The sequence below is a fragment of the Mobula hypostoma genome, chromosome 19, assembly GCF_963921235.1.
Source record: "Mobula hypostoma chromosome 19, sMobHyp1.1, whole genome shotgun sequence".
In the NCBI taxonomy this organism is placed as follows: Eukaryota; Metazoa; Chordata; class Chondrichthyes; order Myliobatiformes; family Myliobatidae; genus Mobula; species Mobula hypostoma.
Genome location: NC_086115.1, coordinates 52294989 through 52318142, shown reverse-complemented (window position 1 = coordinate 52318142; position 23154 = coordinate 52294989). Strand labels below are relative to the sequence as shown.

The 23154-nt window shown below is 38.2% G+C and overlaps 1 protein-coding gene across 2 annotated transcripts in view; it reads left to right on the top strand.

Annotated features, from left to right (window-relative positions):
- Window positions 1-2713: 2713 nt before the first annotated feature.
- bub3 (BUB3 mitotic checkpoint protein) overlaps window positions 2714-23154 on the top strand; it is a 59350-nt gene continuing 38909 nt past the window's right edge. For both annotated transcript variants that reach the window (XM_063071872.1, XM_063071873.1), the window contains exons 1-6: window positions 2714-2852; window positions 8485-8679; window positions 12759-12828; window positions 13871-14022; window positions 17874-18032; window positions 20824-21001. In XM_063071872.1, the coding sequence (XP_062927942.1) occupies window positions 8485-8679; window positions 12759-12828; window positions 13871-14022; window positions 17874-18032; window positions 20824-21001 (754 nt within the window). In that variant the 5' untranslated portion in view covers window positions 2714-2852. The remainder of the gene's footprint in view (window positions 2853-8484; window positions 8680-12758; window positions 12829-13870; window positions 14023-17873; window positions 18033-20823; window positions 21002-23154) is intronic.

The following is a 23154-nucleotide window of genomic DNA, read 5'->3' as shown; positions in this document are numbered from 1 at the left end:
CAGAAGGAATAATGCAAATGCTGATGGGTTTCTTTCAAGAATCTTTGACCGCTATTTTACCCGCAGTACGAAAAACACCATTTATACGGTGCGCATGGCCCGTTAAACACCAATTAAGGATACTTCGTTCCTCGGATAAATTAACAAATTGAACTCATGTCACAGTAAATGTAAGCAAGGTTTTGTGTGTAACGCTACCGAAACTTTTATCAAGCAAAATTCTACAAATGCGATACCTTATCTGATCATGAAATGTTCTGTGCAAAAGATGCTCATACATAGCAGTTCAAAATTTCTTATTATTAAATTTAATTACGTTATTAGCTTCACAGAAAGTTAATAAACGTGATTAAGGACATTCAAAATGTTTTGCAATGTCTTAAATCTAGTGCCTTTAATAGGAGAAATAAATTTAGGTTGGCATTTTCAAAGAACATGTTGGGTGAAAATTAATTGAAAGTAATTATTTAAGCAGTAATTCTTAATCTATAGAGTTATATTTTGGCGCCACCCAATGTAGTTGCAACGATGTTAAATTCCATTTTATTATTTACTTCAACTGACTGATAAATAATTTGAAAAGTCAAAACCTAAATTTTTGAAGTAACTATTTGCGCTGAAGCCAGTGGTCGAAGTCACATCAAAGTAAAATAACGTAGAACATCTCTTAAAAATAAGTTCTAGATATGTTTAGAACAGTTCACGAAGGGTACGCCTCGTTTTGATATAGCAAATGATTAGAAACCCTGCCTAGTATCATAAAGGGTTATTTCTGTATGTCCTTCCTTTCCGGTCCTGATGAGGGGTCTCGGCCCGAAACGTCGACTGTTTACTCTTTTCCGCAGATGCTGCCTGACCTGCTGAGTTCCTCCGGCAATATTTGTGCGTTGCTTTGGATTTCGAGCATCTGCAGATTTTCCCGTGTCTATATATAATATACCTTTTTACGGTCACATTCCATTTTAATTTTGGTGAGTTTATATTTACTTTAAGAATTCTAAGTGAACGATCAATGCTATCGACTATCGGTGAAATTAAAATGCACGATCATTTTTTAAAAAAACATTGAAAATTCGCATCTTCTGTCTGCCGTTCATTGAAATATATTTCAGCTACATAAATCAAACAAGCACAAAATATTTTGGATAAACTACAAAGGATGCACCATAGTGCAGGAGCTTGCACTGAACTGGACGCCGAATGAATATTTCCAGAAGTGTTTTTAACAAAATGCGAATACGGTATTGTACTTTTGTTCTGCTGAATGCTTGGCTTCATCACGAATGCCCTATGCCTGTCTTATCTAGACCCAATTGGTAAGTACGAACCTCCACCTATATATTGCGTAATTGTGCAGCACAGTGTAGCAATTCTTAATTTGCTATCCTGTTAGAATATTAGAACATACTTTTCGGTTTTCTTACGATCTCTCAAATCATTGCACACATCAAAACTTTAGAAAGGCATTAAAGGCTGTAGCACACAATACTATTTATCTACATAAATTATGTTTAAATGTAGTAATACTTATTTAAAAAAGGAAATTCGGAAGCACTTTTAATGGACAATAATTTGCACGGGTATCGGGGAAAGAATGACAAAGTAGCTCGAGAATCGACGCAGACTCGAGGGGCCGAATGGTCGCATGCAACGCTGTATCAAGAAAACATCGCAAGAAAACGTCGTTATATTTTCCAGTTGCTGATTATTATTCAGTTTACTTTAACACTGTAGATTTATGGACAACTGATGTAATGCATAAATGAGCTTATATCGGAGTTGATCTCTCGATGCAATATGGAAAAAGGTTTTGTTTATAGATTGCGTCTTGCACTTCAAGAAAAAATATCAACCCAGTACTATTATTATTTTGTAACGTACGACGTGCAAGTATAGACGGCAAGTGCGTGAGGGGACAAGGAAACATAATTACGGTGATTTGAGAATAACTTCAAGATCATTTTACAGAAAATACACATTCTATAGAATTTACAGAAAATCGCACGAATGCTTATATTCATTACTGATAGCAAATAAAACATGGTAAATTAAAGGACATCTGTTATAGACTAAATCTAATTATGACCATTCCTTTCTAAAAAGTACCGTGAAAGTACTTATGAATTACTTTGTGCAAAGGTAGGTTTGAATAACATCTCGGTTAAAAATGGACACAATATTATATATCTAGATAACACTAGTTAAGAAACTACTTGGGTAACTTTCATCCATAATACACGTATGTTACGTTTTAATTACTTTGTCCAACTGATACCGTCAATATATTCTCCGTGCATTCACCACACTGCTGCAATTTCTTTAAAACTGGGAGGATTACTTCCTCTGCAAGCGAACTCGAAAATATGGTTATGTATTGCAACAAGCATTTATGAGCTATAAATATTTGCATCAGTATTAAAGATCTACAAATGTTAAACTTTCAGAGTAATTTAACTCTAAAAGAGGTAAATTATAAGGTGACATTCTTGCACCAAACTGTATTCTTAATAGATTTTCCTTTACACTATTTTCTCTTATAAAGAAGTGTTTGAATGCAACGCTCTCCTTTATTTGCAAGCTCATTTGCTCAAACTCAAGTTGAGATTTTGCAGGTGAGGAACAAAACTGTACTAACATAGCGTCACGTGAACAGCTCTCCGCGTGCGTCACATCCTTATCCCGAACCGACGCGGGGCGCGTCAAAGCGGTCTGCCTTCAAACTGGCCAATCAGAAGAGAGGATTATGAGTGGTGGCGGCGACGCACGAGATCGGCGGTTGCTCGAACGGCTGCGCTCCGGACGGATTTCAGTTATAAATTCAGAGGGGAGGTTGACGAGGAGGGAGCGGCGAGGTAGGTCAATGGGCATGGAATGGGACTAATATATACCCTCGGTATGGCGGTGGTGTTGGAGAAGCTCTCATGTTTCTACATGTCGGCACCATTAATGTTGCTGGAGCTGGTGTAGGCCGCAGGGCCGAGGCGGGCCGCGTCCGTGGGAGTCGGGCCTCTGGTTTTACTCTCTGATGCCACTTTCCCGATAAATGTTTGGCCTTTAACGGGCGCCCTCACGGTTTGGTGTTCGGCGAAACCTTTAACAAATATAGATTTGACAACAATCTTCATTCTTGTAACATTGCATTATTTTTATCTTGCATAATAATCAATGGCATTGGGTCAGGTATTATTTACTTTTATTATTCCCATTGTTTCAGCCATTGGATGGCTTTTGAGTCATAGTTGCACAGTAGAGCTGTTCCTTCGGCCCGTGTTGTCCATTACTCCCATTTGTTTGTATTTTTTACCTATATTTCCCAATCCTTTGTGATCTATTTACCTATGTCAATATCTTTTAAATATTATAATTATACCCACCTCTACAGCTTCCATTGGCAGTTCATTCTATATACCTACCACTTTGTGGGTGATGTTTCCCTTGGGTCCCTCTTTAATTTTTTACCTTATCTTGTATCTGTGCCCTCTAGTTTTTGATATCACTATCCTGGGAACAGTCTAAGACCATTCAGCTTATCTGTGCTCGTTATGATTTTATAACGTTTACCCTTGGCCACCAAGGCTCCAGGGGAAAGAAGTCTAGCCTCTCCTTATAACTCAAGCAATCCAGTCTTGGTAACATACTGCTTATTCTACAGCTGAGGAACTAGAATTGCACACAATACTCCAAAATGTAGTCTCATAAAAGACTTATGCTGTTACATGTGTCCTAATCCCTGTGCTTGAAGTCCTGACTGACAAAGACAAGTGTGCCAAATTTTGCCTTCATTTTCAAGGAACTATATACCTGTACTCATGAGTATTGTTTACTGTGCAAGACCCTGGTTTAAACTTGCCCAAGTGCAATCTCTTGTACTTGTCTGAGTTAAATTCTCTGCTGCTCACCGAAATGTTCACTTCACCTATTGAACCAGATTCCATTTTAATCTTTGGTACACAGTGCCATCAATCTTAGTGTGATTGGCAAAATTACTGACCGTGCAAAATACATTCACATCCTAAGTGTCAATATAGATGACAAGAAACTGGATGCAAAATTCAAAGCAAATTTATTAGAAAAATTCATACATGTCGCAATAATAACCCTGGGATTCATTTTTTTGTGGGCATACTCAGTAAATCCAAGAACCATAATAGAATCAATGAAAGAGACTGGTTGTTTGTCCACTGTATTGTGGGCAAAGTGCAAAAACAACAAACTGTACAGATACAAAAAATATATAATAAATAAGCAATAAATATGGAGAACATGAGATGAGTAGTCCTTGAAAGTGAGGCCATAGGGAACAGTTCAGTGATGGAGCAAGTGAAATTAATCCCCTCTGGTTCAAGAGCCTCTCCATCTCTGATCTCCCAGTGAGGACTGGCTCATGAAGCTCCAGTTTCCTCCTGGTCAATAATCAGCTCTTTGGTCTTGCTGACATTAAGAGAGAGGTTGTTTATCTAGTGCCAATTCCTGTGGCACATGACTGGTCACTGGCCTCAATCCTCCAATCCAAAATACAACCCTTCACTACCACGAGGAAATCTGCAGATGCTGGAAATTCAAGCAACTTTGATGTGTGTTCCTTTACTACGACTCTCTGAATCCTTCCACCAATTGGCTTGCTCATCCTGGATTGCATATGATCTAATCTTCTGGGGTGGTGAGCCTGCTGTCAATTAGAATAGGACAAATTTTGAAATTTTTCTATTATCATTTAAAAACTAAGAATTGTGATCACTGTTCCCATAGTACTGTACTCCTCCCACTGATATCTCAGTCTCTTGCCTAAACTAATTTCCCATTAGGCTGTCCAGTGTTGCCCCCTCTGGTAGCACCCTTTCCTGGACACATTTAACAGATTTTACACCATCCAAGCTGTTTTCACCCTGGCAATTCCAGTCAATATGCACAAACTATTGGGGGAGGGGCTACATCACAATCCCATCAAAGTGATCATCTCATTTCTAAGTTTCACTTAGATAGCTTCACTGGATGACAGCCCAAGAATACCCAAAGTACAGCTGTGATGTAATAAAAAGTGACCCTAATTAAAAGTGCAAATCCCTTCTTCTCTTTCCTCCACCTTTATTATGCCTGTTGTAGCATGAGTATCAAGGACACTGAGCTACCAGACCTACCCCCCCCCCCACACCATATTTTTCATAATAGGTAGAATATCCCAGTCCCAAGTACCAGATCATGCCCTGGGTTCCTCTGCCTTACCTGTTAGGCTTTTTATATAAAAATAAAAGTTTCATACTTCACTCCCTGTCGAACCCCTACCCATCCTGTCATTGAACTTGCCTATTTTAATATTTATGTTAGCCCCAACTTCTCCTTCGGCTACTTTGCATCCCATCCTCCTGTTAGTTTATACCCTTCCAAGAGCAGTGGAACACCTCCCCAGCAGGATATTGGTTCACTTCCACTTTAAATGCAGCCTGTCCTTGCACAGGTCCTACCTGCTCTGGAAGACATCTATATACTTGAAACTCTCCTGCACCAGCTCCTTAGCCACACATTTAACTGCTTCCTTCCTATGTCTTATCTTGCTTAAACATGAGGAATTCTAAAATTCAAGCGACACACATCAAAGTTGCTGATGAACGCAGCAGGCCAGGCAGCATCTCTAGAAAGAGAAGATTTAAACTTCTTCAGTGTAGGCATCACGGAAGAGGCTTCGCAGTAATGAATTTTAAAATGTAAACACGAGGAATTCTGCAGATGCTGGAAATTCAAGCAACACTGTTGTGGCATCAAGAATAATTTGTGAAAATTCAATCCTGGGGCTGCTGTATTCTATTACCTAACTCCCTGAATTCTCTTTGCAGGAGAAAACCTCATTTTGCTTCCTCCTTATGTCATTGGCACAAGTGTGGATCATGATTTCTGGGTACTCACTCTTCCCTTCCAGAGTATTTTGTTTCTACTCGGATAACCTTGATCCTGACACTCGGGAGGCAGCACACCATTCTGACATCATGGTCATGGCCACAGAAATAGGGCACCACACCACAGTAGCATAGCTATTAAAACTTGGGGTGTTGGAGTTCTGTTCCAATGCCAATGTAAAGGGTTTGTATTTTCTCCCCGTGAACACGTATGTTTCCTCTGCTCCAGTTCCTCCCCCAAATTCCAAAGACGTACTGGTTAGTAGGTTAATTAGCCATTGTAAATTGTCTTGTGGGTAGACTAGTGGTCATTAAATGGGTTGCTGGACAGTGCGGCTCACTGGGTTAAAAGGGCCTGTTCTGCACTGTATCTAAATAAAAATTCCCTGTGCCCCTGCTTAAGAAGTTGTCTACAAACCCCATTTCCAGAAAAGTTGGGATATTTTCCAAAATGCGATAAAAACAAAAATCTGTGATATGTTAATTCATGTGAACCTTTATTTAACTGACAAAAGTACAAAGAAAAGATTTTCAATAGTTTTACTGACCAACTTAATTGTATTTTGTAAATGTACACAAATTTAGAATTTGATGGCTGCAACACACTCAACAGAAGTTGGGACAGAGTTAAAATAAGATTGAAAGTGCACAGAATATTCAAGTAACACTGGTTTGGAAGACTTCACATTAAGCAGGCTAATTGGTAACAGGTGAGGTATCATGACTGGGTATAAAAGTAGTGTCCATCAAAGGCTCAGTCTCTGCAAGCAAGGATGGGTCGTGGCTCACCCCTTTGTGCCAAAATACGTGAGAGAATTGTTAGTCAGTTCAAAAGGAACATTTCTCAATGCAAAATTGCAGAGAATTCAGAGACATCTCAGTGCGTAAAGGGCAAGGTCGGAAACCACTGTTGAATGCGCGTGATCTTCGAGCCCTCTGGCGGCACTGCCTAAGAAACCGTCATGCTACTGAGACAATTATAGCCACCTGGGCTCGGGAGTACTTCGGAAAACCATTGTCACTCAACACAGTCCGTCGCTGCATCCAGAAATGCAACTTGAAACTGTATTACACAAGGAGGAAGCTATACATCAACTCTATGCAGAAACGCCGGTGAGTTCTCTGGGCCTGAGCTCATCTCAGATGGACCGAAAGACTGTGGAACCATGTGCTGTGGTCAGATGAGTCCACATTTCAGCTAGTTTTCGGAAAACATGGGTGTCGAGTTCTCCGTGCCAAAGATGAAAACGACCATCCAGATTGTTATCAGTGAAAGGTACAAAAGCCCAGCACCTGTGATGGTATGGGGGTGCATCACTGCCCACAGCATGGGTGATTCGCATGTATGTGAAGGTATCATTGACTCTGAGGCATAAATTAGAATTTTAGAGAGACATATGTTGCCATCAAGGCGACGTCTCGTCCTGGGACGTCCATGCTTATTTCAGCAGGACAATGCCAGACCACATTCTGCACGGGCTACAACAGCGTGGCTTTGTAGACACAGAGTGCGTGTGCTTGACTGTCCTGCTGCCAGTCCAGATCTATCTCCTATTGAAAATGTATGGCGCATCATGAAGAGAAGAATCAGACTGTTGAGCAGCTGAAGTCTTATATCAAGCACGAGTGGACAAAATTTCCAATTGCAAATCTACTACAATTAGTATCCTCAGTTCCAAAATGATTAAAAAGTGTTATTAAAAGGAAAGGTGATGTAACACAATGGTAAACATGCCTCTGTCCCAACTTTTGTTGAGTGTGTTGCAGCCATCAAATTCTAAATTTGTATGTTTACAAAATACAATAAGTTGGTTAGTAAAACTATTGAAAATCTTTTCCTTGTACTTTTGTCAGTTAAATAAAGGTTCACATGAATTAACATCACAGATTTTTGTTTTTGTTGTATTTTGGAAAATATCCCAACTTTTCTGGAAATGGGGTTTGTACAATTATTGCTTGTCCAGACCTTGCCCTATCCTGCTTTACAACAGAGCCAGTTGTGGTGGCCACTGACCTGGCTGCTGCGATGCTTCCCAGTAAGACTGTACCACCATCACCGTGTCCAAACTGCTGTACTTGTATGGGGAGGGTTTGTGGTTGCAGGGGGATAGCTGGAGGCAACTCTTCCACTACCTGCTAGCTCCTGGTAGTCACCCATCTACCTGTGCCTGAATGTTTGTGTGACCACCTGCCTGAAACTCCTTTCTATGACGCTCTGCCTCCTGTAGTGAGTGACTCTATCTGCAGCTCTCTCTGATCTCATGTAAGGGTATTAAGTGAATTTTTTTTGTTATGTCATTCCTGGACTTTTTTTTCTTTGTAATATAGTATCCAGTTGATTTTTTTTTAATCACTCTTGTACTTCCAAGTCAGTATCCACTTCTCAAAGTGACTGCAATTATAACAATTGTGATTTACGTTAAGATCCAACAATAAAAATCGATGGTGCTTTGCAGAAAAGCCTTACTATCATAATACAATGTAACTGTGTTTTTTTTCAAGATGGGAAGTAGTAATTTGTTTTGGTTGCTGGTCTTCTTAATTTGTCAAATTTTAGTAAAGATTGTATTAAAATATGTTGTTTTGTTTTCAGATGACTGGCTCAAATGAATTCAAGCTAAACCAATGTCCTGAGGATGGAATATCAGCTATCAAGTTCAGCCCAAACACCTCTCAGTTCCTCTTGGTGTCATCCTGGGACTGTACTGTCCGTTTGTATGATATCACGTCGAATAATATGCGCCTAAAGTATCAACATTCAGCTGCTGTCCTGGACTGTGCTTTTCATGTAAGGGAGTATTTTCACTTTGCTACTAAATTGTGATCAGCACATCAGTTTTGAGTAAAAGGAAATGTGTCCTCTTCAGAGTTAATGTTCAAGTCATGTGATAACAAATTATTACTTTAAAAACTACTTTAAGGAATTGGCTTGGGGTGTTAATATTTTGTGTAATGTTTGTAAATAAACTCATGCTGTCAAATTTAATCTTTTGAGCTATTTTTCATTTTTTTTATGTCATCACTTTTGATTGTTGGTTCTGAGTCCTTTATTTTCCATCTTCATTTTTAGTTCCTTCTAAAGGCACAGTTTGAAGCTTTGAGGTATAAGCTCAAGTTCTAGCCTATGCTATGCCTATGTTTCAGGATTCCAAAAGTCATCTTTTTTCTATCTAACACAATGGTATTATATTGGCATTCTACAACAGTGTCTACAGTTTTGTGTGTGTGTATATACACACAGAGGATTCTGGTTAATTGGGACACAGTACCTTTTTGGGCCAATTAAGCAGGTGCAACAATTAGCTGAAATTCCATGAACATAGTTAAAAAAGTATAAAAAAGACAAACTGCTACTTAACTGAGTAACAAGTTACATATTTAAATGAAATACAGGAATTGGAACACTATAAATTACTATTGCAGTACTATAAAGCTGGGTATTAGTTCATAATAGTTATTGATGAAGAAATTCATCCAGTGTACATGTTCTCTTGATTAAGTGGATACAACTGATGCTATTTAAAAATGGTTCACTCTAAGTACGGTGTAGTGTGTGTTGACCACGCAATGCAATTGTCTGATGCCAGTTAGAAACTGTTCAGCAACAGTCTCCTGCCCCAATTAGGTGACATTGTGTTCCAAATTAACAAAGGAAATCCTGGCTATTTTCTTGATTTGTTTTTGTTCTTTGAGAGTTGTTCAAAATAAGAGTCTTGTATTTGGATGAGCTTCTTTAATTCAGACTGTACCCTCTTGGATAGATATAAAAAAAAAAGTTCTTGTACATTTAGGGATTGTCTCTAGAATCATGACCAATAGTTGTATCTTAATATGAAAACATTTATTGGTTATGCAAACACAAGGAAATCTGCAGATGCTGGAAATTCAAGGAACACACACAAAAAATGCTGGTGAGCATTTCAGTTAGTCCTGACGAAGGGTCTCGGCCCGAAACGTTGACTGTACCACTTCCTATAGATGCTGCCTGGCCTACTGTGTTCACCAGCATTTTTTGTGTGTGATACTGGTTATCATGTTTGCATTTGTGAGAATTGGCTTGTGTGCAAATTGGTTTCAGTGCTCAATATGTAGTAACAATAACTACATTTTGACAGATACAAAATTGGTCTGAAATTATGAAGTTACAATGAAGACATAAAATCAAGATTTCAGATAGACTGATCTGGGGAAATGGAAACAGAGTTCACATTTCAGGTCAAAGAACCTTCAATAGTTCTGCGTGACCTGTTGAATATTTTTAGCAGTTTTATTTTTTTATTTCAGGTTTCCAGCATCTATAGTTTGATTTTTATTTACAGGTTAGATGCAAGTTTTTCCTGTATTTCATGTGTAGAAATTCCCTTTCTGATGTCTTTATTCTAATTCTGTTTACTGCTTCCAATATCATTCATGGCTTAGATTGTTTAGTTTCAGAAATCTTTTCTACTTGATCCTTTATTTTAGTACCCTGGCCTCAGAGTGGGATGTGGCGGGCGGGGAGAGAATGAGTTGTGTGAATTTTGTTGTAGCTCCAAACTACCTGGTTACAGTTCTGGTATCTATTGTCTGTGTGTAAGCTTATATGATGTAATCAGAATAACAAGAATTTGTCGTGTGACTAGCACCCAGTCTTTGCATATATTTTTCATTTATATGTACTGTATTGTGTTTGTATTTTATTCACCTGCAAATGTTTTGGTGCTTTGCTTATAGGTATGTTATTCTCACTCATGCAGCAATGATGCTGATTCATTTTCACTCAATACCATAAGGCATAGAAGTAGAATTAGGCCATTTGGTCCATTGTCTGTTTCACTAACTGATCATGGCCAATTTATTTCTCCCTCTCAACCCCATTCTCCTGCCTTTTCCTAGTAACTTTTTAAATCCTTACTAATCATGAGCCTGTCAACCTCTGCTTTAAATTTATCCAAAGACTTTGCCTCCACAGCCATCTGTGTCAATGAATTCTACAGATTCATCACCCTCTGGCTAAAGAAATTCCTGCTGCTCTCTGTCCTAAAGGAACACCCTTTTATTATGAGCCTATGCCCTACAGTCCTAGACTCCAACTTCTGCAAACACCTTTACATCCACATCATCTAGGCCTTTCAATATTCAGTAGATTCAGTAGTTCAGTTTAATATCAGAGAATGTATACAATCTGAAATCCTAACTCTTCAAGGGTGTTTTACTGAGAACCCCCTCTAATCTTCTAAACTCTAGTGAGTATACGCCCAGACCATCAAACATTCCTCATACCTCTTCATCCCTGGGTTCACTTTTATGAACCAGCTCTGGGCTCTGCCCATTGACAGGACATCTTTTCTTGGATATCCTGTTCAAACTGCTCAATACACCATAAGTGGTCTGATCCGTACTTTCTAAGGCCTGAGCACTAAATCCTTGCTTTTGTATTCTAATCCTCAATGCTAACATTGCCTTCCATACTGCAGACTCAAATTGCAATTAACGTTCATGGAATCCTGCATTAGGACCTTTGTACCTCTGATTCTGAATTATTTCCCCATTTAGAAAATAGTCTACGCCTTTATTCAGTGTCAGGACATCCAGAGTGCACGGCAGTATTCTACCTACCACTTATTTGCCAATTCTCTTAGCTTGTCCAAGTCATTCAGCAGACTCCCTATTTCCTTAACACTACCTTCCCCTCCACCTATCGTTGCATCATCCACAACCTTGGCCAGAAAGCCATCAATTCTGTAATGCAGATCATTAACATATAATGTGAAAAGTAGCAGACCCATCACCAGCCGTGCAAAAACCACTAGTCACTGGCAGCCAACTAGAAAGCCGCTTTTATTTCCATTATTTGCATTTTGCCAGTCAGCCAATCTTCTTTCCACATTAGTACTTTTTCTGTAGCACAATGGGTTCCTATCTTATTAAGCAGCTCATGTGTAGCACCTTGTCGAAGGCCTGTAGGAATCTAGATAAACAACATTTAGCTAGCTCTCCTTTGTCTACCCTACTTGTTACGTTCTCAAGACCTTTCAGCTTTCCAAGTACAGTCGGCTCTCCGTATCCGCGGGTTCCGCACCCGCGGATTCAACCAACCGCAGATTGGGAAAACCCGTAAGTTCTCCCTCCAGCACTGGTTGTTTGAGCATTGTTCGCCTCGCGTCTCGTTCGGTTGTTAAGAAGCAATTACCATTAATTTATATGGGTAAAATTTTTGAGCATTCCCAGACCCAAAATATAACCTACCAAATCATACCAAATAACACATAAAACCTAAAATAATACTAACATATAGTAAAAGCAGGAATTATATGCTACTAGCAGAACCAATAGTAACATCGGCAGCTTTCAAGATTCTTTCTGCGTGTAAATACAGTAGTACGAATGGTGGACGCAGGCAAGTTTAACGCACGCGCAATGTCTTTAATTCATTCACTACGATCGAAACGCTTAATTACGTCCAGTTTTACGCTAAACATTACACCCTTACGATCTCTCTCAGGCTTTTGTATAAGGGACTTGAGCATCCGTGAATTTTGGTATCCGCGGGGGGGGGGGGTCCCGGAACCAGTCCCCCGCGGATATGGAGGACCGACTGTACCTTCTTGGTGATAGTGACTATACTCACTTGCCCTCCTGACACTTGAATTTCAGGCATGTTGTTGGTTTCTTCTACAGTGAAGACTGATATCAAAATAGTACTTCAATTTGTCCACTGTTTCTTTGTTCTCGTTACTTCTCCTTAATTGTTCCACTCATTACAGATATTGTTTGAATTGTTAAGAATTTTCAGTATTGATTTTGTTTCAGGTTTCCAGTACCTGGAGTTTTTAGCTTTGTAGTTGGGTAAAATACAATGTTAATTTTTTAATTCACTGTAAATAGGATCCAACTCATGCATGGAGTGGTGGATTGGACCTTTCTCTGAAAATGCGTGATTTAAACACAGACCAAGGTGAGAAATGTTTATGTTAAACATGCTACTTAAGGAGGTGCATGATGTGATAAAATACACTTTTGAAGTAGTGTAGGGACAGCAATTCCTTGAAAGGTTGCTTTTGTTGAGGTTATTTTTTTAATGTAATTAAAATGGGGGAAAGACTGCTTCCCCATTTTCTAAGGAAAGATGTCCTGTCAATGGGCAGAGTCCAGAGCTGGTTTATAAGAGTGAATCCTTAGGATAGGGGTCTAAAGCTCAGGGTGGGGGGGGGGGTCATAGATTTAGGATGAGAGTGGAAATGTTTAAAAGAGACCTGAAGGGCAACTTTTTCACACATGATGGTGAGTACTGTGGATTCTGGTTATGGTTAAATGGGACACATCAAGACCAGTACATTTTAGTCCAAATAGCTGAAGTTTCATGGAAATAATTAAAAAGTTATTAAAGAAAAAAACTGCTGTTTAACTGAGCAACATTTTATTAATTTAAATGAAATAAAGACAGATTAGAACACGACCAATATCTCTACAGTACTATAAAATTGTGTATTAGTTCCTAATTATTATCGATGGAGGAATTCATGTAGAAAAGGTAGAGGCAGGAAAGTTGTTTCCACTGGTAGGTGAGATTAGAATTAGGAGGCATAGCCTCAAGATTCGGAGAAGTAGATTTAGTATGGAGATGAGGAACGGCTTTTCCCAAAGAGTGGTGAATCTGTGGAATTCTCTGCCCAGTGGAGGCTACCTCAGTAAATATATTTAAGACAAGGTTGGATAGATTTTTGCATAGAAGGGGAATTGAGGGTTATGGGAAAAGGCAGGTAGGTGGAGATGAGTCTGTGGCCCGATCAGCCATGATCTTACTGAATGGTGGAGCAGGCTCGACAGGCCAGATGGCCTACACCTGCTCCTATTTGTTCTTGTGTTCTTATATTGTGGTACAGGTGAGTTTTTTTTTAAAGTTTGCTTTTCTTATAAAATACTCACAGTTTGCGATAGGGACAGATACTGTGTTTTTTCATGTGATGTTCATTCAGTCAATTTTATCTTTCATATAGAATCTATTGTGGGTTCCCATGATGCTTCAATTCGTTGTGTTGAGTATTGTCCTGAAGTGAACGTAATGGTCACCGGAAGTTGGGATCAAACAGTCAAGCTGTGGGATCCTAGAACACCTTGCAATGCTGGAACATTTGCACAACCAGAAAGGGTATGCAGTGCTGTTATAAAGTAAATGTTTTAAATAAAACTTAACTGTTGAACAGCATATAAACAAATATACGGTTGTAGTATTTCTAAGAACAAAAATGCGGGTTATTCAAACTGCGATGCTTTGTAGCCTAACTTTAGAAGTGAAAGTTGAATTTTTATTTGTAAATCTCTCTTTTGGTCTTGTACAGAAGTAAATTCATGACCTTGTTAGTGTTTAAAATACTAAATGGATGGTATGTTAGACAAACTGAGTCCTTTATATTCTGAACACAGTTTTGAAACGAGAACAGTGTTATTCAGAGATGATACCAGAAAATATTTCTCTTTGCATGGTAAGGAAAATCTAAAACTCTTTATCACCCAAAAAACTGTTGTAGCTGGATGAATAGACATATTAAAATTATTTTTTTGGCAAATTTATTATGGGCTGTAGATGTAATGTGAGTGATGTAATGGACTGGCCGGAAGGACTGAATGACATGCTCCTGCATCTGTGTAAAATTTTGTTTGCAATGAAGTTATCTTTGTTTTGGTATATTAAAGATGATCCAAGCCTTTGCCTCAAGTAATGAGGATAATTGATTATGTTCTTTTTTTTTCATCTGTAGAAACTTCCAAGTTGATAACTGAAATCTGTTTTAGATTAGGATAAAGTTTTGTTTCCTAGTTTTGAATTATTTTGAATATGGAGATAAAACACTGGGAATTTGAACACATCCGGAAAACGTTGCAGATGTAAAGGAGCACAAAGAACAATAAGGTTATTCGTGTCTCTTAGCACTAAGGAAGTTTATTTGACTTAAAATATCTTCATTTTTTAGGTGTTTTAATGAGCTGAATAATGCCTTTGTCTGGAGGACTAGAGAATTTAATCTTTTTCAAGTAGACTCTAGAATCTTATACGTGCTAAATTTTAATGTAAAGCTGGAATCAGGATAATCCTTTGCATTACTTCTTGTTCCCTTAGGTTTTTTTCCCATACAAGATATGATGTAAAAAGTAGGTTGGTATTTGTATTGTAGAACCTTAGATGATACCAGCACAGAGATGCATTTTCAATTCTCTTGAAATAATTTTCACCTTTTGCTCGTAATATATAGATAAGGTTCAAATCTTGTGATAGTATAATGTTAAGAAGTTAACCTCCTGCTCTAAGCACCCTATTACTACATCATTATTTGCTGCAATATCTACTAACTGACCATGAAGCTATTCCATTACTTTTGGCCTAATTTTTTTTTAGTAATATCTTTGTTTAGTGAAAATAGCTTGTGGTGAATGAGTGTATGATTTATAGCATGTTAGGTTCCAAGAGCCAGTGATGAATCTGTGACAGAATGGAGTGGAACAGACAGGCATTGTCGATGAAACTGTTTATTGGTTCACTGGGATTCATTATGGCATCAGTTTTTTTATCTGATTGAGTAATACTATTTCTGATGAATGTGTTCACAGAGTAGACTGGCAGAATCTACATGACCCATCGGTTCTATCATTTGATTTATGAGTACATAGGAGTTGGGAATATCAAACTTGCAATGCGGAAAATACCTGACAACCAGTATTTCAAAGATGCACGTGCAATACATGTAATTCAAACTATTGATACAAATTGCAAGCTTGAATTCAGCAAAATCACTTTTAAAACTCTTTACACAGGATGTGTATGGAAGCTCAACTGCAGTGCATGATGTAGCTTTAGTCTTGAAGCTACTTGCAAATTTTTTTAAGTTGGGCCTGTTGACTGGATTTAGTAATGCAGACTGAAGAATGGCGTTCAGGTCCAAATGTACATGCTGGAGTAAAACGGTGCCTTGAGGATGATGCAGTGACTAATTGTCACCGTGTAGATATTTGCAAAGTCCTAAGAGGTTGACTTAACTGCTATATTCTCTAGATTTTAGCTTTCATAAAAAAAATTAAAAATAAAATTAGAAATTGTTTACTGTCAGTATCAGGTCACAATTAGTCACTATCAGGTACATGACTATTTGGGAATAATAAAATAGAAGGTGCTCAGTCTACTTAGGAATGAAGTGGCAGTGCTTCCTCCTAATGTTTTTATTACATCAAAATAAAATGTAGCACCAAGGAAGGCACTGGGGTATTTCTGGGGGAAGAAGTGTTGGATATGCACAGTATCCTGTCCACATGCATTTCACTGTTTGATGTACATGTGACAAATAAAAATAATCTTAAATTTCCTCAAGCTGATATCTTGGTTTTTCATTAGGTCTTTCTATTTGGGAAGTATTTCTCCATGTTTGTTAGCAACCCTCAAGTTACTTCCCTGCTGTTGTCCTTGTCTGTACTGTTTTTTTTTAAATTGAAGCCAACAGAAGATCCATGAAATCACTAGTTTTAATTCTGCTTTCTTTTTTTGCTATCTGTGCACATTTAAATGTCATTTTTTCCCGATTTATTTCTTTTCTAATTTTCCTGTTTTTGCATAGTAGTTGTTAGTTTTAATGAAACTGAGTTTGAACTTTCACTGCAAATTTTTGCTGTTCGTCATCATCTCTGGACTTTGATTAATTGCATATTCAGGTTCATGAATGTTCATCTTTTTACAACATTGTAGATATTTGTTTATCATTTAGTTTCTGTCGGTTGCTTATAGGTGGGTACTAAATGACTTCTTGAAACTTAATGCCTTTGACCCTCGGACATCTTTTTTTTCCATGTACATCTCATTAATTAGCCTGCTAATCTTTCCTGTGATGTATTCTAGTATTTAGTGAAGGTATTGGGAGGTGCTAGGTGTTAGCTAAAATAAATGAATTGCTGCATACAAGGTTGTTTGAGGAAGTTGAAAGTGAAAACTGAAGTGGAAAGTTTGTCCCCAGTGTATTTCAGTTGTGAGTACTCCAGAAACTAATGATTTACAGGGCAACAAAGCAGAACTTAACTGAAGATATCAAATTGTGTAACAGTATTGGTAATCTGAAAGACTGAGGCTGTATATTGTTGCCTTTAAAAAATATATTTGGATAGTTACACAAGGAATGCGTATTGATTTCTGACAAATGTATAGGATAAGGTAGACGAGCACTGATGAGAAGACAGTAAGAATTGATTATTACTTGGTTGTGGTTTTCTCTTACTGCGTTGTTGACCACTGCATGGACCAGTCAATCAAATATGCTCGAATTGACTGTCCCATCAACTTTGCCATCTCCTGGTAGAAATCTAAATTATGGATTAATAAGAAAAAAATGTTCTGCAATATTCTCCAGAAAATTAAATGGTAACTTTTATCAATTATCAATAAAGCAACTGCCCCTTGTGATAAGAATGATGCTTCCACTTGAGGGCATCAAATGAAACAAATAGTGGAAAATTAACTACAAGAATGTTGTCAGATGTTGCAGAAAAATAGTGCATTGTGAAACCATAAAGGATGTGTGTTCGATTTGCTTTTATTGAAGACTTCCTAGCAAGTTGAATACACTAACATCAATCACTTTAAGCACTCAGTATTTTGTATTTGTTTTAATTGAAAAACTTTATGAATGGACTCTTAAAGGAGAGATGTATATTTTCTGTGTGCTGAATAACTGAATATTTTCTATCATGCTCAGTGAATGGCACACAGTAATTTGAGTTTAAGCTATCAAGTGTAGTTTACTTCATATGCTACATTCTTTAATTGGATGACTTGCTAAAACCAATTAGCTTCAGATTATTACCATCAGTATCAGTCAAAGAGGCTGCTAGATTTATCCTATCTTTCTGGGCTCTTAAAACATAGCATAAAATGTGGAAGCATTTCCACCTTTATTACCTGTATGTACTTATAAGGGAAAATAGTTGAGCTTTTTAACCTTCTCCCCATACCCTCAACTTTAGGTATATACTCTTTCTGTGTCTGGTGATCGTCTAATTGTTGGAACAGCTGGCCGCCGTGTACTGGTGTGGGACCTGAGGAACATGGGCTACGTACAGCAAAGGAGAGAATCTAGTCTCAAGTATCAGACCCGCTGCATTAGAGCATTTCCAAATAAGCAGGTAATATCCATGTTTAACAGTGCTATTTGTATTCTTTAAGTTCAACCTTTTATTATAGTTCAATGTAAACTGAATATTCCACATCTGAAATATTCTTGGGAAAAGGATGAGAAGCATTTTGATCATTTAAGATCAGTGTATCCACCTGCTTATTCGTCCTATTCCTCTTCTCTCACCTGGCTAAAACCTCGCCCAAACAAATAATATTAAAAAAAAATCGATTTTGTTTTACAGCTTGTACTACTCTAAGGGATTGTTTTTCTCTTCCGATCTTACCGAGTTTCCTTTGAAATCTGGTAACAACCTCATTTACAGCACAGGAGGCTGTTCATTCTATATTGCCAGCTTAAAATGTGTTAATCATATTTGTCAGCACCCAGTTGCATAACTTGCAGGATCATGTGTTTTTCCAGTCATTTTTAAAAATGTGATGAAGACTTTTGATTCCACTGCCCTGTTGAAGGTGATTTCTAGATGTCCATCTCTTCAGTGAATTTTTCAACTTTTCTGTATTTCTAACAAATCAATTTTCATTCATGTCCGTTAGTAATTGGTCTCTTTGCTAAATGAAATAGATCCTTATTACTTACCCTACCTAGCTTCTCATTGTTTTAGCAACACTCACAACACGTTGGAGGAACTCAGCAGGTCGGGCAGCATCCGTGGAAAAGATGGCGTTTTGGGCTGGAACCCTTCGTCAGCACTGTAGAGGGAAGGGGCAGAGGCCCTATAAAGAAGGTAGGGGGAGGGTGGGAAGGAGAAGGCTGGTAGGTTCCAGGTGAAAAACCAGTAAGGGGAAAGATAAAGGGGTGGGGGAGGGGAAGCAGGGAGGTGATAGGCAGGAAAGGTGAAGAAGGAATAGGGGAAAGCACAATGGGTAGCAGAAGGAGGCGGAACCATGAGGGAGGTGATAGGCAGCTGGGGGAGGGGGCAGAGTGACATAGGGATAGAGGAAGAGAGGGAGAGGGAAGTACCGGAAGTTGGAGAATTCTATGTTCATACCAAAGGGCTGGAGACTACCTAGACGGTATATGAGGTGTTGCTGCTCCAACCTGAGTTTAGCCTCATCATGGCAGTACTGGCAGTTGTGCAGGATTCCCTAAAGATTAATTTGCAGGTTGAGTTTGTGGTGAAGAAGGCAAAGGCAATGATAACATTCATTTCAAGAGGACTAGAATATAGAAGCAAGGATGTAATGTTGAAACTTTATAAATCACCTATGAGGCCTCATGAGGAGTATTGTGAACAGGGTAGGGCCCCCTTATCTTAGAAGGGATGTGCTGAAACTGGAGAGGGTTCAAAGGAAATTCACAAAAATGATTTCAAGATTGAATGATTGAATAATGAAAGGCCTTGATGGAGTGAATGTGAAGAGGATATTTCCTCTGGTGGGAGTCTATAAGACCAGAGGACTCAGCTTCAGAATAGTGGGGCGTCCTTTTAGAATAGAAGTGAGGAGGAATTTTTTTAGCCAGAGGGTGGTGAATCTATGGAATTCTTTGCCACATGTGTCTGTGGAGGCCAAGTCTTTATGTATATTTATGGTGTTACGTACCCCGTAACTGGGTTGCCAAACCAGCAGAAATGGACCACTTAGTTGGAGTCTGGATTACTGGAACTAGGAAAGTTTTATTAAAGAAGTAAGTAACACAGCACTCTAATCGTAAGGATATAAATGGAACGGGTTAGCAATGATAAAACACATGTACACAGAACTAGGATAATAGGAATCAATCTAGCTGTATCTCAGTCTAGGGGTAAAATGATCAGTCTCAAGTGACGCAGAGTTCAGTTCAGCTCAGTACAGTTCGCCGCAATCGCTGTTGTGCCATGGGGGGAGAGAGAGAGAGAGAGCGCGCGCGAATGATGATATGCAAATCGGATTCAAACAGACCTTTGATATTCCTCGCAGTTAGCTTTCGGGCGAGCCCTTTTTAATGTCTTCTGAGGTCACCGACTGTGACCCCTCCGTTCTGGATACGACCGTTCTTCCGCAGTGAACCCGGCACCCAGGGAAGGGTGGACACACACACCAGGTTCCCACCAATCGTACCTTTTCATCCTGTGCGTCTATGGTCGGTCCTGCGACCAGACCTCCAAACTCTCACCAACTTGTGGGGGCACACCGCACTTCCAGGGTCTCGTGATCTCGTGGTGTCTGTCTTGCCTTAGCGAACCTGTTCCTTTTATCCCCCTGCTGGGGTATCGCCTGTCCATCAAACTTCAAACAGTTCAGGTTCAAAGCAACCGGTCTGTCAATACTCGGAACTGTGTCTCTTTTCGTTAATCTCTCTTGTCTCTCATTAACATTTTGAATGCTTCTCCCTTTTGTCTCTCTTATCTTTCTCATCAGCATCAATCTTCTGATAACCTGGTCCTTCGTCACAATGGCAGAGGCTGATTCTTGATTGGTTAGGTATGAAGGGATAAGGGGAGAAGGCAGGAAATTGGGGCTGAGAGGAAAATTGGATAAGCCATGATGAAATGGTAGAGCAGGCTCGATGGACCAAATAGCCTAATTTTGCTCCTATGTCTTATGGTCTTATGATCTTAACAGATCTGTATGCAGGCAGGTGAGCAAAATTTCAAGTGATCCTGCTCTATTTACACCGTGTAAGTATAATCTGTTACCTGCATTTCTAATACTTTTCTGTATTCAGACTAAATTATGAATGGATTCTCTTGCAATTTCTTGAAATCATAAGATTTTGGGAGGATTAAATAGCTTTTGATTAATGAAAAGCTTTGAATCTAGTTTGTATAATCTGTGCATTTTGTATCATCTTTTTAGGGCTATGTCCTTAGTTCAATTGAAGGACGTGTTGCAGTGGAGTACCTTGATCCTAACCCAGAAGTACAAAAGAAGAAGTATGCTTTTAAATGTCATCGATTGAAAGAGAACAACCTTGAACAAATCTATCCAGTCAATGCCATTTCATTCCACAGTGTTCATAATACATTTGCTACAGGTAAGATATAACTTTAAAAAGTTCTGTATTACTGAACTTTACTAAAGTACGTCCTCTCACGTTAGGGTCAAGACTCAACTTTTAGATTAATTGTGGCCAGTTTTAAAAAGCAGTTATCTTTTATACCATTTCAATTTCAATATGTGAATAATTTTGTGTGCAGGTTTTTATTTGTTCCAGGCCTGATTGCTGTTGCTTGGGTTCCCCAACTAGCTTTTTATTTCCCCATTAAAGGATATATGGCAGAATTGATTTGACTTGTGTACTGAAAGCTTTGTAGCTTCTGGTGTTATTTTCCATATCTGCTGTGCTTTCTTCAAAATGCTAGCAAACAAAGTTCGGTGATGGAATGTTAATACTTTTCAGTTTATTTTTGAATTTATTTTCCTAACCATATGAGCAGTATCAAATCTCAATGATTTGGGCACAAGAACCTAATTTGCTAATTTTTGATAAATTATGCCTCAACTATTTGGAAATGTTTTAATCTCAAAGATGTGAAATATAAACAATAGAGCAGGGGTTGCAAACCTTTTTGAAGGAGTGTGCCCAAATTGGCAATAATCTAAAAAAAATTATCTTGGGTCCCCTGGTAATTTTGAGCAGATTAATGAATTAGTCATGATAACTCTGAATATTCTTAAGGAAAAGGATGAGTCCTGTTGCTTATTTATGTGTTTTACTATTAATAAAGGTGTAACAGAGACAAATTGAAATAAATGAAGCATTTTCAAAAACCTGTTCAAAAATTAATATTAATCTTTCAAAAACAATTTAAAAATAACATTATTTCTAAATAGTATTGTAATTGTAGCCATTTAGTATCCAAGTATTGCTGTGTACACCAGGTCTGCGAGGATTTCAAAGCTTATCATCCACTGTCAGTGTTCCTGCAATCACCTAGCTAAAGGCAGGTTGGTGTGAGGCATTTCCTGTTCTTGAGTTGTTTTAAAAAAAAGATCATTGGCTACTCATTTGGTAGTGAAGATAATCATTAAGTTTTTTTTATCATAGGTGGGGTTTAAAGAATTGTGGTGGCACTGCATGCCACGTGCCAACAAAGTTTTTACATGTACCATAGGTTCGCCACCCTTGCAAGAGCATACTGCATGTTTGAATGTTTTTTCAAGTTTGTAAATTTGGTCTTTAATTTGAGAAATATTAGGATTCATATCAGCATTTTTCAATGGTGATTTTATTTTCTATCAAGCTTACAAACTAAAGACCTCTTAAATTGAGCTAATTTTGAAATTGATGGATTAGATAATTTGTTATAATATGCAATAAATTAACTGTTGGCTAGTAATTTGCTGATGGCATATTGGAATAGCATTTTACATACTTCATTAAATATTCCAAAGAATAGTAGCTAAAATGCATCTAAATATAACAAAGCAGTGCATTTTAAAATTACCCCTGATGCTTTGCTTTGCTTAAACAAAAAAAATCTGAATGTTCAGTTTAAATACATTGAAATTTGCAAGTAATAACTAGTTTTTAAAATGAATATTTAAGCAGTGTAACGTTCCTGTTGACAATTGTGGGTAAAGTTCAATTTGGGATGTGGAGGGAGTTCTCTAAGATTCAAATTTTCTTAATATAAATCATACTGGAATGTGGTTGCTGATAGTAATTTTAGAGAATAGATTTGATGATGCTGTCATTAATGTGAACAAATTAATTTAAAGCAGCAGTCTTTTGAACTGGTTGAGAGGTATGGATAGTAAATTACTAGGAGATTGCTGGTGACCACCAGGTTAGGTGCAGATTACAGCTTGCTTAGTGAGTGTATAGCACATTGGACCTTGTGCTGGCTCAGAGTTAGCCAATGAGCATTTGGCGAACATATCAGAATGGTATTTTAAGGTATGACTAAAGTTAAATTTCAGACAATTCCAGAATATCAATGGAGATTTTGAGAGCGGTAACACTATTGGGAGAGGGATTTACGTATGCTCTTCATGAGTGGGTATGTTTCCTAGACCCTCTGGTTTCTTTCCATGTACCAAGGAAGTACTGGTAGGTAACTCCGTGAGTAAATGGCAAAATAAATCAAGTGAAGTATTTTGTGGTGGTACAGGAAAATAAAGGAACAGGAATAAGGCTAATGGCACTACCCAGAGAGGAAGTAAGAGCAGCTTGTAGAATGGTGC